Raw genomic sequence first — 17,129 nt, forward strand, 5'->3', positions numbered from 1 at the left:
CCATGCAATCCGCAGGAGCTCACTAAAATGCAAGAAACAACCTCTACTACCACACAGCAGACAGACCTGGCTCTGCTGGTACAACAACTTTTGCACCCTCTCCTCCAAGCGCAGGAGAAGCACTTCCAACGACAATATGGCTTGCTCCAACAGCTCTTCGCCTCGCGTCAATAGCCACCCGGCTTCGCGTACTGCCCTCGACAGTCCCACTCCACACGTTTTGCAGTGGAACTGCCGAGGGCTCTGCACTTGTGCGACAGAACTGAACCTCTTGTTTGCTGTGTCGGACGCCCCCTTGCGCTTTTACTTCAAGAAACTAATGGCACAGATCGGACACTACGACAGTTCAATGGTTATTACCAACCGTCAATAGAGCATAGAAACAGGAAACGACACCGAAACCCGCAGCACAATGGTATCGCCAGTGCAGCCGAAGAATTTGTAATACGGGGACAAGCGGCTGTCTTTGTCCGCACCGACATTCCGCAAACGCAGATTGACACTTCTCAGTACTCGACTGCCGTGCAAGAGGTGGTGGCTGTCTGTTGCACGATTGCAAAGCAAAATGCAGTGCTGGTATCGGTATACATGCGCCCTGAAGTTAGCTCCCGTACACGCGGTTCACTCACGTGGATTCGGGCTTTGCGGAGACGTTACCCAAACGACGACTTCCTGATAGGTGGCGATTTCAACGCCAAGCATCCGCAGTGGGGCTATGATTATCACACGCTCCGTGGAACGGCACTCGCAGATGCCACGGAGTCAGCTGACTTAGCGCTCGCAAATGACACCGACTACCCCACCCGCGCGGCCCTGCATAGTGGACAACGTAACACGACCCCAGACCTGACGTTATCCCCACCAGCCTACGTGAAAGACTGGCGATGCGATCCAGACGCCTGGGGCAGCGACCACTATCCACTGTGGATTACTTTGAACGTGGGACGAAAGCGTGCGGCCGGGCGCACTGTGCGCACGATCAGATGGGATGCCTACATGAGAGCATTTGCGGAGCAACCCAAGACTTCATCCGTACGGGAGCGGGCGTAACGCGCCCTGCGCAAGGCCACTACTGAGACTGAGGTGAGAGCTGATGCTCCGGCGCCGGACATACATATGCTAAACCTTTGGGATGCGCGCAAGCGAGCACAATTGACGTACGAAGCCAATGGCCGACGACATCGCGACCGTGTGCGACTTCGACGTCGCACTGCCATCGCTAGAAGATACGCCAAGCGCCTGTATCGGGAACGTTGGAGCCAGCACTGCTCATCATTCAACGAAAGAACTGGCCTCCACAAGGTGTGGCACACGTTCAAGGCTATGACAGGTCAGCGTAAAACACGCAGCGCTATTTCAAATGTCTTGCTCAAAACTAGCCAGTTAGTCAGCCAACTCCAAGATGATGCCACGAACACGTTTTTTCCCCAACCGTCGACGCCCCCGAACGTCGACATTTACCGGAAACCGCCGCCAGTGACCGATGAGGGCATCCAGGCCCCATTCTCACTCTTCGAGCTCGAACAGGCACTTTCTTCCATCAACGCACGCAGCGCGCCAGGCTATGACGGCGTGACGTGGGCGGCTCTGAGGAATCTGGAAGAATACGCTAAAAAGCAACTTCTCGAGGAGATTAACGAAGTGTGGATCAACGGTGAAATCCCGGCAGGATGGAAGCATTCGATAGTCACACCCATACCGAAACCAAACAAACAGCCAGATGTACTGTCGAACATGCGCCCTGTATCTCTCACACTTACTACGTGTAAGCTGGCGGAGCGAATGGCCTTGACACGCATATCTCACCTTCTGGAAACAGAGGGCCGCTTTCATCCAGCACAGACAGAGTTTAGACCAAACCTTGGCACTCATGACAGCCTCCTACTTGTGAGGGAGGGTGTACTGCGTCGAAAGACAGTCGGTCGCGGAAAGCGACACCCGAGCGTCCTGGTGGCGGTGGGCCTCCGTAAAGCTTTTGGCACTGTGACGCATGAGGCAATCATCGAGGCAGCTGAGAGGCACGGAATCACGGGCCGCCCCCTCAACTTTGTGCGTTCCTTCCTTCAAGATCGCACTTTTTCCATACGGGTAGACGGAGACGTCGGGAAGGTTTACCCAAACATAGTGGGAGTCCCACAAGGTTCCATACTATCACCCCTCCTCTTTAATTTGACTATGATAGGCCTGGCTGAGCGACTGGAGGCTATTTCCGAACTGAGCTTCACAATTTACGCAGATGACATCACGTTATGGACTGCATCACGACCAATTGATGAGCAGCAGGAGACCCTGCAGGCGGCACTTGACGTTATTGACCACTACCTGCCACAAACTGGCATGCGGCCATCTCCAGAGAAGACAACCTATGTGGTGATCCGAGGTTCAACGCAGGACGAAGCAGCCCTCACGCTCACTCTAGCAGGCAAAACGCTGCAGCGAGCAGAAAAATCTGTGCGCGTTCTCGGGATGCCTATTGACCGCACAGGCACAGCGGATGCGTGGCTCGCAGACCTTCGACGGACATGGCACAACACTCTGCACCTCATACACCGAATCTGTTTCCGCATGGGCGGTGGTGGTACCGACGTATGCCGAAAGCTTGTTACTGCTTTGCTGACATCCCGAGCGATATACGGAGCGCGCTTTTATGGCCTGCTTGCTCGGCACTGGACACAGCTAGAGGTACTGCACAGATCAGCTCTCCGTGTTATCACAGGGCTCCCGAAACACACACGTGTCGAGGAGCTATATCGCTATGCGAAGTTGCCTACCCTCCGTGCAACCATCGAAGCATCGAAGGCAGGACACGAGGAACGTCTGAAGCACACCAGACAAGGCAGGACTCTACTGGCCTACATGGGAAAGGATATAACAACTTTGCCACAACTGCCATCCGACATCTCACCGTGGGATGACATTGCTGTCGTCGACACTACACCAACGCCCCGAAACATGGGCGCCCAACATGCGCACCGCCGGGCAGCATTCGCTGCGCGCCATGCGAAGACATTGGCAGACGCACCGCCAAGCCATGCACAAGTGTACACTGACGCAGCTTTCGACCCACGCACCAGCGAAGGAGCAGTCGCCTACCACGTAGTGGGTTCTTGTGAGACATATTCTACCTTTACAACTGCTGATGCTGACGAACCAACGGACCTTGAACTCCGCGCAATAGTCTGGGCATTAGATAGAGTTTCAAGCACCACGCAAGCAAAACACATCGATATATACACCGACTCTCAGTATGCGCTGCACGCCTGCAAGTCGCGCCACACAGCATCATCGGAAGTACTCCTCGTCAAGCAGGCCTTCAGGCGTGCGGAGGCCCACGGGGTCACTGCAACACTTCATTGGATCCCTGGTCACCAGGGCATCGAGGGAAATAAGAGAGCCCATGAGGCGGCGCGCGCCCTTCTTTCCAACCACGTCGTCTCCGGGATCCTTCAAAAGCCCTCACAACCAGCACAAGCAACACGACAAATGGAGCCCCGTATGACCCAGACAGAGCTCTGAGAGCAGCAGCCAACCGACGCAAGAGGGAACTCCGTGCGAGTGTGCCCTCAGACCCAGACCCACTTCCTGCGGGTCTTCCCAGGTCGGGGCAGGTGCTGCTGCATAGGCTCCGTTCCGGCTTCGTCCTCACACCGGATGTGCTGGAGCGGTGGCGGCAGTACCGGCCACGCCGGGAAAGACGCCCTCCATCTCCATCTTCGTCTCCCAACTCCCTTCCATCGCAGGAACCCGGCCATCCCACAGCCTCCGCGGACCAAGAAGCGCTCCAGACGCCACACAGGTGCCCTGACTGCGACATGGCCACGCGGCCATGCGCAGCCCATCTGTTTTGGGAGTGCCAGCGACACGCTCAGCAGCGGGACCACCACCTGAGGGCGGTGCGAGTGTCGTCCTACGAGGAGTGGATTAGACCGGCAACTGGCTCGATGAATTCCGACAGGGTCGTTCTGGACTCGCTCTTGGCTTTCGCCAAGGACGCGCAGCTTCTAGGACGGCTCTGAATACGCCTCCCCCCTCCTCTTCCTATTCCCCATTATAGGCCTTCGCGCCATCCCTTAATAAATACATTTTGTCATCATCATCTCGAGAAACCGAGAGGCTATCGCGCCGGCCGCGGGCACTGTCACCGCAAGGCAGGTTCCGAACATAAAAGATTTCTTTCTCTGTAGTTAGGGCACAAACCCAGTGGCACAAGTTGTCAACTAGTCCAGAAAGCAGATGTCTAGAGGCTTAACTTGACTATCTTTCCATGAACGAGCAGAAAGGTGCAAACCGCAATGTCGCGAGAATAGACAGAGCTGCTGTATATTTAAAAATTGTATATAGAGTTACAATGCACCCATGGGAACATACGCCACGCAAACGTTTCCCGAAGCGGTAAGTTAGATACAACGGAATTAAATGGCATTAGTTTTCTTTTCATTTCATCCTTTACATGGTTCCATCTCACGTAATGTTTATACGCCGCACTAGTCACAATTTCATTCTTGTGCAGTGTTGATGTTTATGCACGACTCCTTTCATAATCTATGCCAAAATTCAAGCACAGATTCCTGCGGAATTAAACTTTGCTCACGGGTTTAAGTTATGTGGATGCACACTACACTCTAAGAACACCCTTTGGAGTGCCCCTTCTGCCACACAACGATAATCGTCATCTGCCTTGATGCGTTTCCTTTCTTTAACGCTGCGAGCCCGGTACTTTCCAGTAACGAACGGCATGCGCGTTATCAGCATGATAGCATTTCCTGTCGGCAATGCTATCATGCTGATAACGCACGTGCCGTTCGTTACTCGAAAGTACCGGGCTCGCAGCGTTAAAGAAAGGAAACTCATCAACGCAGATGACGATTATTGTTGTGTGGCAGAAGGGGCACTCCAAAGGGTGTAAACTGTTCTTAGAGTGTATACTCGGGGACAACTTTCTGAGGCTATGAAGGGACAGCTACGGAGGGAAAGCGCGCACAAGTGATAGCGCCTCCGAACAAGTCCTGCGTTCTAATGCGCGTTAATTTATACTAGAGAATACAAAACATAAACGCATTATTAGTACCAGTTTAATAACACAGAAGACACCACTAAGCAAAGGTTTACTTATGCGACTTTTCCCTTCCGCGCCTGCGGAAACGCGCAACCGTCGTAGGTGGAAGCTGCGTCGATTCAGCGTGTTTTCCGAGAAAACAGAAACACTGTCTAACGCTGGGTGACTACTTGGCGTGGTATTCATGCAGGAACAGACAGCTTCACTTTATCCTAGCTGCAACGTAAGTTTTAAATATAATTTTAATGAGTAGGCAAGCCGGTGAACAATATCCATGATACGTCGCGACAGTCAGCTCCTATAAGTAATGCAACAAACCTCTGCAATTTAGAGCACGTTCGCACGCTAAAACGTTTATAAAAATGGTTCGACAGATTCTAAATTTCTACATTGATGTTTGACAATATACGAACTGTGTTTATTCGTTGTTTTTGAGTAATTGGCACTAAAAAACATTTTTCGAAACTGAGAGACACTCAGCACTACAGGAGTTATGGAGCTTGCAAGCACTAAAAGCGTAAGCCTTTATTTCTGCTTGTTCGAATTGGTACACTGTTTACATGGCTTGCTGTAAAATACTAGAACGTCGAATTTTGTGCGTTGATGATGGAACTCGGCAGTTGTCTATTTGCGCGGTTACACATATTCAAGTCACTGTAATGCCGCTCCTAGGTGATATATTGTTGCTGGAGGCGTAGCTAAACAGAGCAGGCAAGACGGTGCTCCGACCTCCCGATTTTCGCCGTTAACATGGTATTGGCACTTATTATGTAAACATAACATATTTATTACTAGTATGTTTGCATATATATATATATATATATATTGTACTGGAGAAGAACGAGCAGCAGGCACTGCTTCGAGAAAGACGACGACGAGTGGTTCGAAGCCTTGTGCCTGTTTTGCGGATGCTCTGTGTCCTCTTCCTGCGGTGCTCTGCTATCTGAGCGTTTTAGCAATCGAACTATAACGCCTCTTGACATTTGGTGGACGTGCTGGGCCCTTCCCAAACCTGGAACTTCGCAGCCGGACGCTCCCTACCGTTTATGCCATGCCTCAGGACGCCGCTCAGCCCGATCCTCCCCTGGCATCGCCTGTCGTCTGTTCCGGTGCTCTACGCCAACGAGATCCGACGGTCCTCCGCGGCAACGACGACCATGACGTGGAGGATTGGCTCTCGTCATACGATCGCGTGAGTGCGCATAACAAATGGGATGACAAAGCTAAACCGACTAACTTCATCTTCTATCTTTCTGGAGTCGCTAATCTCTGGTTCCTGAATCACGAATCCAACCTTTCCACCTGAACAGCATTTACCCATTGTTTCAAAGAAGTGTTCGGTTGCCCTGCTGTGCGCAAGCTTCGCGCAGAACAACACTTGCGTAGTCACGCTCAGCAAAAGGGTGAAAACTTCACCAGCTGCATTGAGTACGTAGTTGACCTTTGCCGGCGCATTAATCCCGCCATGCCCGACTCTGAAAAGATCAAGAATGTCATGAATGGCATAGAGGATGACGCCTTCCAAATGCTCTTGGCGAAAAATCCTCAAACGATTTACGAGGTCATTACACTGTGCCAGAACTACGATGAGCTCCGCAAACAACGCCTTACTGGGCGCCGAGCTGCCGCGACCAACGACACGATTTCGGCTTTAACTGACGTTTCCAGTGCTGCTCCCGCCCACTCTTCGTTCCTCGGCCAAATAAAGCAATTCGTTCGCGAAGAAGTCGCGCGCCAACTGTCACTGCTGCCTGCTACCCAGTCGTCTGAGTCCTCTTTGTCCCCGGAACTCCGACGCGTCATACATGAACAAGTCAGCGACGCACTACCTCTCGCTAATCAGCCACCTTCAGCGCCGGTTCCGCTCACGTATGCTGCCGTTGTCGCCAGGCCAAGACCACCGCCTGAAGTTGCGCACTACACCCCCACAAGCGGCTTATACGCCTCGCCTTCTCCAGCTGCGAACAACTTGCAAAGAAGTGGCTTCTGCGCGCCTCCGTAGCCCCTACGCCCAGCTCAACACAGTGCACCGCAACCTAGGCCACCTGTTGATAATCCGTGGCGTACCCACGACAACCGGCCAATCTGCTTCGCGTGTGGCCTTGCTGGCCACGTGGCACGGTTTTACCGCCGGCGGGGTTGGTATCCTCCCCATACTGCGAGATGTCAAGGGAATGCATGCTCCTGACTCCCAGTCCCGCTATTCGCCACCAGTTCCGCACTTCGCTCCTTCATCTCCTGTTCCCCGAAGCTTCAACACTCGTCGATCTCCATCTCCCCGCCGACGTTCCCTATACCCCATCGTCCGCCGCCCTCCAGCTGTGGAGGAAAACTAAAAGGCGCAGTTCCGGAGGCAAGAACTGCAATCTTTTCGAACTACTCAAGCCCTCGTTTATTCCCTACGAACATTATTGAAGTTTTTGCCGAAGGTGTCGCCGTTTACGCGCTTGTCGACACGGGTGCCGCAGTGTCCGTCATTGCCGACCAGCTTCGCGGTCGGTTCCGAAAAGTCGCGACGCGTTTTCTGTCATTTCGCTACGTACAGCAAGCGCTGAGCCAATTGAGCTCTTAGGAACATGTAGCGTCCGTGTCGCCATACAAGACAGTTTACACCACATTCAGTTTGTTTTTCTTCCCCGCTGCTCTCATGCCATTATTCTAGAATGGGACTTCCTCTCATCTCATCACGCTGCTATTGATTGTGCCCGTGCCGAACTTGCACTGACTCCATTTTGCGGCAGTCCTTCTGAAGATTTGCCTCCACCTTCTGCTCGGGTGTTCGTCTCCACCGATGCTGATATCCCTCCTTTCTCTTCCGCCCTTGTAGCCGTTTCCTGTGCTGATTTCTGTAATTGCACAGTACTTTTCACGCCATCTCAACTTGCTGCACGCCGTCATCCCTTCTTGCTTCCCTTTGCCCTCCTTCCCTTTCGCCAGGGCTCCAGCGCACTTTACGTTTCGAATCCGTTTTCGTGTCCATCAAGTTTACATCGTGGCGAGTGCCTCGGTTTTGCTGATGAATTCGACACGAGCTCTGTGTACGATGTGCCTGATGACTCGACTCCTCTTCACGTTGACGCCATGGCTCTCCCTGTCTCTGGCCTGCGCCTGCATGTGACCGAACGTTTGTTCCATTTATTGATCCTAACCTCACTCCGAGTCAGCGCACGCAGATCGTCGACCTCCTTAACCAATTTCGAACTTCTTTCGACCTCGAAAAACAATGTTTAGGACGTACCTCCACAGTCGTTCATCACATCGACACCACCGGCTGCGCGCCTCTACGCTAACGTCCATACCATCCATGTGTCCGCGACGGCGCGCCGTGTCTTCGATGAGCACGTAGGAGACATGCTCTATGCTTCGACGCGGCGTGATACAGGCATCACACATTCCCCGGGCTTCTCAGGTACTGCTGGTCAAAAAGAAAGATGGAACTATTTGTTTTTGTGTGGACTATCGACGTCTAAATAAGATAACCCGGAATGGTATCTATCCTCTTCCCCGTATCGACGACGCACTGGACCGCCTCCAAGGCGCTGAATTCTTTTCGTTCTTAGACTAACGATCCGGTTATTGGCAGGTCCCCGTGGCTGACGCAGACCGCCCGAAAACAGCATTTGTTACGCCTGATGGCTTATATGAATTTACTGTGATGCCCTTTGGCCTCTGTAATGCGCCTGCAACTTTGAAAGAATGATAGATAACATCCTCTGGGGCCTCAAATGGCAGACATGTCTTTGTTATCTCGATGACATTGTCATCTTTTCCCCGGACTTTTCCTCTCACCTGTACCGACTCAAAAGCGTGCTCACTTGCCTTGCCGATGCTCGACTCCAGCTCAACTTAAAAAAGTGTAGCTTCGCCGCCCGGCAGCTAGTCATCTTTGGCCACGTTGTTTCGAAAGATGGTGTGCTCCCAGATCCAACCAAACTCCAAGCCGTTGCCGTATTTCCAAGACCAACGACCACAAAGAACTCTGCAGCTTCATCAGATTATGCTCCTATTTTCATCGTTCCATCCACAACTGCGCCACCATAATAGCGCCTTTGACGCAGCTTCATGCGGGTAACCACGACCTCTTGGCCTGGCCGCCAGTTTGCGATGCCGCATTCACGACGCTGCGTCGTCTTCTAACCTCACCCCCTATACTCCGACATTTTCACCCAAGCGCACCGACAGAAATACAAACAGATGCCAGTGGCGTCGGCATTGGCGCTGTTCTTGCGCAACAAAAGACTGGCTTCGATGAATACGTTGTTGCCTTCGCTAGCCACGCACTCACGAAAGCGGAAGCAAACTATTCCGTTACAGAGAAAGAATGCCTGGCTATCATTTGGGCCATAACTAAGTTTCGTCCTTACCTCTACGGCCGCCCGTTCGACGTCATCACAGACCATCATGCACTCTGCTGGCTGTCGTCCTTAAAAGATCCCTCAGGCCGCCTCGCGCGATGGGCGCTTCGCCTCCAAGAGTATGATATTCGAGTGCTGTACCGCTCTGGCCGTAAACATTCGGACGCGGATGCCTTGTCTCGCTCCCCAGTGTCAGGCCAGCCCAATCATCAGACAGTACAAATATGCGAGTCCTCCCTCACCACCACGGATATGCTTTCGGAGCAGCAGAAGGATCCATGGATTGTCGCTATGCTGGCTTTCCTGTCAGACCCATCAGGGCCTCCTACTGGCCGTGCATTACGTCGCCAAGCACACCACTTTGCTGTTCGTGACGGGCTCCTATATCGCCGTAACTACCTCTCGGATGGGCGCAAATGGTTACTCGTGGTTCCTCGGCACCTACGTTCGGATATATGTGCAGCGTTTCACGATGACCCGCAATGCGCACATGCAGGAGTACTCAAAACATACGCGCGCCTGCGAATTCGTTATTACTGGCGCGGGATGTACCGATTCGTCCGCCAATATGTTCGCTCCTGCCTCGCTTGCCAACGCCGCAAGAATACCCCTCATGCCTTAGCCGCTCCACTGCAACCATTGCCTTGTCCAGGACGGGCCTTTGACAGGGTCGGAGTTGATCTCTATGGGCCCCTTCCATGTACTTCAGATGGCAACCGCTGGGTGATAGTGGCGATTGACCATCTGACACGCTACGCCGAAACTTCGCCTCTGCCCAACGCGGCTGCGCGGGATGTTGCCTGGTTCCTTCTGCGTAATATCATACTTCGCCATGGAGCCCCCAGAGAGTTGCTGAGCGACAGAGGCCGCGTCTTTCTGTCTGATGTTATAGAAGCCCTGCTCAAGGAGTGCAACGTAATTCACCGTACCTCTACTGCATACCACCCGCAAACCAATGGCATGACTGAGCGCTTTAACCGCACTCTTGGCGATATGTTAGCCATGTACGTCGCATCTGACCAAACCAATTGGGACCGAATTCTACCCTTCGTGACGTACGCTTATAATACCGCCACACAGAGCACTACAGGATTTTCCCCGTTCTTTCTTCTTTACGGACGCGAGCCTTCCTGCACAATGGACACCATCCTTCCGTATCGCCCTGACACAACGGAGGCTACTACCCTGTCCGAGGCTGCTGCGCACGCGGAAGAGTGCCGGAAGCTCGCCCGCACATTTACTTCGGAAGATCAGCAGCGACAGAAACACCTTCGCGATATTCCCTCTTCTCCGGCACCCTATGCCCCTGACTCACTAATCTGGCTTTGGGTTCCCGCTACCAGCCCTGGACTTTCACCCAAGCTTGTGTCCAAGTACCAGGGTCCCTACCGTGTCGTCAGTCAAACGTCTCCTGTGAACTATTTGGTAGAACCCCTTGAGCCGCCTTCCGATAAGCGCCGCCGAGGGCGCGAAATCGTGCACGTTCAGCGGCTCAAGCCGTACTTTGACCCACCTGTGCTATCTTGCCCGTAGGTCGCCGAGACGGCTCCTCTTCCCCGGGGAGGCAATTGTACTGAAGAAGAACGAGCAGTAGGCACTGCTTAGAGAAAGACGACAACAACGTGTGGTTGGAACCCTTGTGCCTGTGTTGCCGAAGCTCTGTGTTTTCTTGCTGCGGTGCTCTGCTATCTGAGTGCTTTAGCAATCGAACTATAACGCCTCTTGACACACGCAAGAGCGCGGCACCGGCACCCACAGCGGTAGACAATGGCGTGGCACTGCTGAGCTCGAGGTTGGATCCCGGCCACGGCGGCCGCATTTCGATGTAAGCGGAACGCAAAAATTATCGGGTACCTAAGTTTAACTGCACGTTACTCGCCCACTGTGGCGTGCCTCATAATGAGATCTTAGGTTTTGCGCGTGAAACACCAGGATTTATTTTGTTTAACGTTGCCGGAACGCACTGAGCCCGTACGTTGAAGGTGCAGAAGGTATTCACCATTAACCACGGGACATCCTGTAGCTGAGGACGTAAGGCATTTCTTTGAATGCGCAGCTAATTACTGCCCGTTTCCGGAATGGAATATAAAGAAGAATTAAAAAATTGGAGGCAGCCGACTTCGCATGTAATTCATGCTGCAATACATACGCTCTACCTTGCACAATTTAGCTAGTGTGCGTCAACATTCCTCAAAGCTTTACTGCAAGGCACATTTCCATATAGAAAACGTGAGTTTCGAATGATTTCCGTGTGATAATATTCCATTTTTCATTTGGTCCAAGTTGTTTCTGAACACACCAGCCAACCTGCACAGCCCTCTGATGGAAGCCACTTGTGGCATTTTTACTCAAGAGCACAGTGATGATTCAAGGCAAAACAGCTTCAGCCTTACAGGAGTATGTGCTCGTGCGAATACGAGTTAACTGCCACTTCTGTATAAGAAGAGGAAACTAGCCCAGCTACAAGCGAAACAGGTGTTCATTGTGTTGAAGGTGCAACAAGCTTCAGTGATTTGAGCTCCGGTGGTGATGCTGTTCAAGAAACAGATCAAATGGGCAGCAATGATGAAGGAAGTAAGTGTAGTAATGTGTAGATATATATCTATACTGTAAAGAAATTGTTTGCCCAAATCTTCTCAATGAATAACAATATGGTTAATGGTGGTGAAATGTATTCCAATAACAAAGGACAAAGAAGATAAACACACGAGTTTGTCTGTGTGCATCACCTCTTCGTGCTGGGCGTTTGTGTATGCTTCGTGTAAAATACTTCTTTGGCTAGTTGAATACCCATGACACAGTAGTATGTGGCGCAATAAAATATTTGTTTTAGGCGTACTAATGTATCGCAGAGCGTTGTCTCACCAGGGAACTGCTGTGGGTCACAGGCGTAGTACTTTTTCCAGTCACTGCCGTACGATATGTGGTCAAGGTACCAGCAGGCAGACAGCAGTGCTTTGTAGCCCGCCGACGTTACCGAAGCCAATTCAAGCTCTTGCGGTTGCTTCCACACGTGCACCACGGTGTCTGGGGCGATCTGTGGATGAGACGTGCGAAAAAGCGGTACCAGAAAAAATTACGACAGCACTGATGTTACGATAGCTGTCGATAGTACAACGATGAGCATTTCAGGTATGTAGTAACATAGCGTATTTCTAAGATCACGTTTAATTAGCATCTGTAGTGGTCATTCTCGTACTTCCATTCATTCACTTATATGCGGCATATTCCGCTATCGCCTGACATCGCTATGGCACTCACTTGCCAAGTTTGCCCACGAGCATGGCTGGAGAATGACTGTATGACACCGAATAAGTGACGTGGATGGAACGCTAAAGGCAGTATAACGACGTCACGGTGACAATGGAATGATGACGATGCCGACGACGACGATGGTATGAGGAAAAAGAAATAAAGTTCGAATGAAGATTTACAGACAGTTTAATGACAACAGGCGGCATAACCATGATTTATTGACCATAAAGGATGATTACTTTGAAATTATGAAGAAGCAATGACGTCGATGGATCAGCGAAGACGGCATGAGGATGACGGAATGACGACAATGGTACCCCGTTATCAAAGTTACGACAGTGGGTTGACGATAATGATATTATGATAACTGTGATGACGCTGGCCTGACGACCACGGCATGACAAGGACCACATGCCTAAGTTAGAATCAGGACGATGCAATGAACCCGACGGCATTATAGAGACGGTATGACAACGCATGCATAGTAACATCTGTTTGACGGCGATGGCACAACTATGACGGCATGGTGACAACGTAATAACGATGACTGGGACGACGATGGCGTCACAATGACGGCGTGATGTGAGGCGGATGCCGAAGTTAGAATAACGACGATGGAATGAACACAACCGCATCAAACCGACGCTATAACAAAGAATGCATGATGCCGACTGTGTGAAAACGATCGCCGGACAACGGAATTATGACAATGGCTTGACGACCACTGTGGGAAGGCGATGGCTCACAATTACAGCATGACGACAGTCGGATGTTGAAGTTACAATCCGAATTATGGAACAACAGAGACGGCATCCCGAAGACGGTACAAGTGCACGACGACGACTGTATGACGACGACGCAATTACGACGATCGGATGACAGCGGCATGGGGGCAATGCGGTATTGACAAGTGCCTGATGTCAATGGCGTGAATATTACTGTGTCATGAGACGTTTATGACAACGATTGCGCGATGAATTCAAAATAGTAAATCCGACGTGACGATGATGGCACATCCACGACGGCATGGCAAGTGCCTCACAACGGTTGCATAATAGCGACTGTCTGAGGATGAATGATAGAACGACAAGGGTGGCATATTGACAATAGAATTAAATCACTATAAGTACAACGTAATGAACAAATAATAAAGTCGAAGGAACAACAACGGCGATTTAACGACGGCGGCAATACGACAATCGTATCACGTTACGAAAGTGTTGACAGCCACAAAGTGACAGTCGGACGACGATGACATGATGACGATGGTATGACGACGAATTTTTGGCGGCAACGCCATGGTGAGCGTGGATGACAAAGCTGCAATGAGGGTAATACTACAAGCACAAACCCTGACCAAGTGGCTCAAGCTATTAGACAACTTGACCCATTCGGCCGTGATGGAATGTGCGATAAAGACGGCATTGCGAGAGTAAGATCCCCAAAATAAAACAACGAAGATAAAGCTGTCACGACGGTATCGCTATCAGGAGCACATACGTAGTGGCCCAAGCAGATAGACTACTTTTGCCACCGGGTCTGCGTAAGGGGCTAGATAGATAGATAAACACCAAAGGCTGAAGTAGTCAAAAATGCTATTTGCATTAAGAGATGCATCGATAGACAGATAGGCTCAAAACGCGTGAAGCAGGCAAATAATGCTAATCGCACTTTTTAAAAACATTTCAGATGGTTGCTTTTCAATAAGGTTTCCTCAGCACAGCAGCCCGATGCTCTAAAATGAGACCATGGGTACATGCGTAGAAATATCACCTAAAATCCTTACTAGCCTCCTGTCGTCTCGCTATCCTGATCATGCTATTGTCAATGAATTGTGCTCATGCCACCAATATCATGTCATCGTCGTCACTGTATCGTCACATGCCGTAGTGATCCATTCTTGTCATACCATCGTCATGATGCCGTCATAAGCGTTCCATCCTCGTTGTTCCATCTTCCTGGTACAGTTCTCCTCTTAATATCATCATCATGCCGGAATTGTCATAGCATCATCGTCATATTTATTTATTTATTTCACAATACTGCAGGCCAAATTGGCCCAAGCAGGAGGGGCACGAAAACACAAATCATAACAGCACGCAAATGCAAAAAAAAAGAAAAAAAAAGATTACATTGCATGTGACATACAAGAGAATCAAAAATTAAAAGATGACAGAGCAGAAACTAAAGCAATGAACGTTGAAATTGCTTACTTTCTACTGAAGAAACAAAGTTTGAAGGGCCTGTTCCACGTCAGGAGAGCGAAAAATCAATTCAGGAAGCGCGTTCCAATCAGCTATTGTTTGAGGCAAAAAACTGCGTTTAAATGAGTTTGTTTTAGCAAATATAGCCTGTAATGAGTGTTCGCTATAATGTCGGGTCCTTCGAGAAGTGGAGTGCCTGAGGAATGAGGGGGGAGCATGGCTAAGCTTTCCTGTCAAAATTTTATGAAGGAAAGAAATGCGGTTCAGTTTTCTACGTGTACTAAGCAACGAGATTTATTGTCCTTCATAACTTGTGTTGGGGAGTCTGTTGGGGAGTCTGATTTATGAATAAGGAAACGCACTGCCTTTCTCTGAACGAGCTCTAATAGTGGTGACAGTGGTGGCATGATGACGCCACCACTGTCATACATTCGTCGTCAATTTATTGGTACATGCTGTTGTAGACTGGCTGTCATCCGTCTTAGGACCGTCATTATTTAAGATCATCCGAAAGTCGTCATGCTGCCTTCATTTTTCAATCAACACCATTTGTGCTTTTTCTTGCTGTTGTAATTGTGCTTTCGTCATTCAATCTTGGTCATGTCACCATTATCCCGCACTCATTGTCATACCCTTGCCCTTATGGCATCGTCATAGAGTTGTTACCGCGCATTCGTCGTCACAGAGTGGTCGTCATCCCCTTGTCGTCATGCCACGAACGTCATACTATTGTCACCATTTCAGAATCGTCACCCGTTGCCAAGCGTCTTCGTCATACCACATTTTAATCCATCGACGTAATTCCATCATCATATTTCTGTTGTAATTCAATTATGATCATTTCGCCGTGCAATGCCATCGCTGTCATTGCGTCATCGTCGTATAGTCATCATCATGCATTTGTTGTCATCCTATCGTCGTAATTACAGCGATCATCTGATTCTCGTCTTGCCGTTATCATCATGCCATCGTGGTCATACACTCCTGGTCAGCTTATTAACCTCATGCCTGGTCATCAAGCTGCCGTCGTTACACTACCGTAATTATTTCAGAATCATCTTCTCGTTGTTTCGTCATCCTTCATGGTCATACTAACATCGCCGTTCTATCGTCGTCCTTCCTATATCGTTATTCCGACATCGTCACCTTCGGTGTCTTACAGTCATTGTGATACCATCGTGGCCATGACTCATCCTGTCGGGCGAGTGTTATCAAAAAGTTGGCCTACCTCGGAAGTAGTGTACGTCGCATACACCCAAAGCTACGCAGATGTCCGCGTGATCAGAGCAGATTCGTAAATAAAGGTGTCGTTAACAATATGGTACATTACTACATTGCTTGAATGCTAATGGCTATAACTTCAACTGTCATCATGAGGTGACTTCTGCTGATTTTTTTTTCACTGTGTGCCGTTAATGTAAACTTCATGGTCGACGAATAGGGTAAAACCAACAACCTAGTACCCACTTCATATTATTAGCAGCCCGGATGAGTTCATTCCCATGCTCACGACAACAATATGCTGACTAAAGCAAGCCCCCAGTGTGCAGGAGCAGGTTTTGTTGTGCCACCTAACGTGTTTCAGACTTGTGAGGAGGATTTGCCACAGAAGACGACGAAATGCCACACACAGGGATGACTAATGAGAAACGAGTAAAAGAAGACAACGCTCTCTGACACACTGCACGCAAAGTACTATTACAAATTCTGTACAGAAATAAAAGCTCACAGCGATCGGCACGCTTACCGTGGAAGGTCCCGCGCACGTATCAAAGAACTGAAAAAGAGCTGCTAGAATTTTCACAAGAGTGGTACTCAACGAACAGGCACAATACTATATTAGGAGTATGGCTGATAAATATTGACACGTGTACTTGTCTATCATTGTATTACTTGTACTTGTCTATCATTGTACATTGTATTACTTGTCTACATGCAGGCGCAGGACGCGCCTGCATGTATCGGAAGTCTCTGGAGTGTTATCCATGGTTCCATCCGCTGTCTGTGACCAAACCTTGTGCAATCTGATCGCATGTCTGAGCGACCCGAATAATGTAGAACTGTGGAAGACCTGCGGGTCCAAGCGATTATTTTGGAACGTTCGACGGCTGATGTATAGCAGCCGACGCGCTTGACTCGCTGATCAGATTTTCGGCGATCGCCTAGTGTGTTCGCCGCCATTGTTGTTCTTTGAGTGTAGCCTGCTTTTGAGGGCACAAGTTCGCCCAATAAAGTGCTAGTTTCGTTAATCACAGTTTT

The 17,129-nt window shown here is 50.1% G+C and overlaps 1 protein-coding gene across 3 annotated transcripts in view; it reads right to left on the minus strand.

Moving 5' to 3' along the window:
- The window catches only part of LOC126526656 (beta-hexosaminidase subunit alpha-like), a 138,344-nt gene that overhangs the window by 42,373 nt on the left and 78,842 nt on the right, over nucleotides 1-17,129 (minus strand). For all 3 annotated transcript variants that reach the window (XM_050174524.2, XM_072289585.1, XM_055068332.1), the window contains one exon: nucleotides 12,277-12,448. In XM_050174524.2, the coding sequence (XP_050030481.2) occupies nucleotides 12,277-12,448 (172 nt within the window). The remainder of the gene's footprint in view (nucleotides 1-12,276; nucleotides 12,449-17,129) is intronic.

This window comes from Dermacentor andersoni, chromosome 8 (assembly GCF_023375885.2).
Source record: "Dermacentor andersoni chromosome 8, qqDerAnde1_hic_scaffold, whole genome shotgun sequence".
NCBI classification, from domain to species: domain Eukaryota; kingdom Metazoa; phylum Arthropoda; class Arachnida; order Ixodida; family Ixodidae; genus Dermacentor; species Dermacentor andersoni.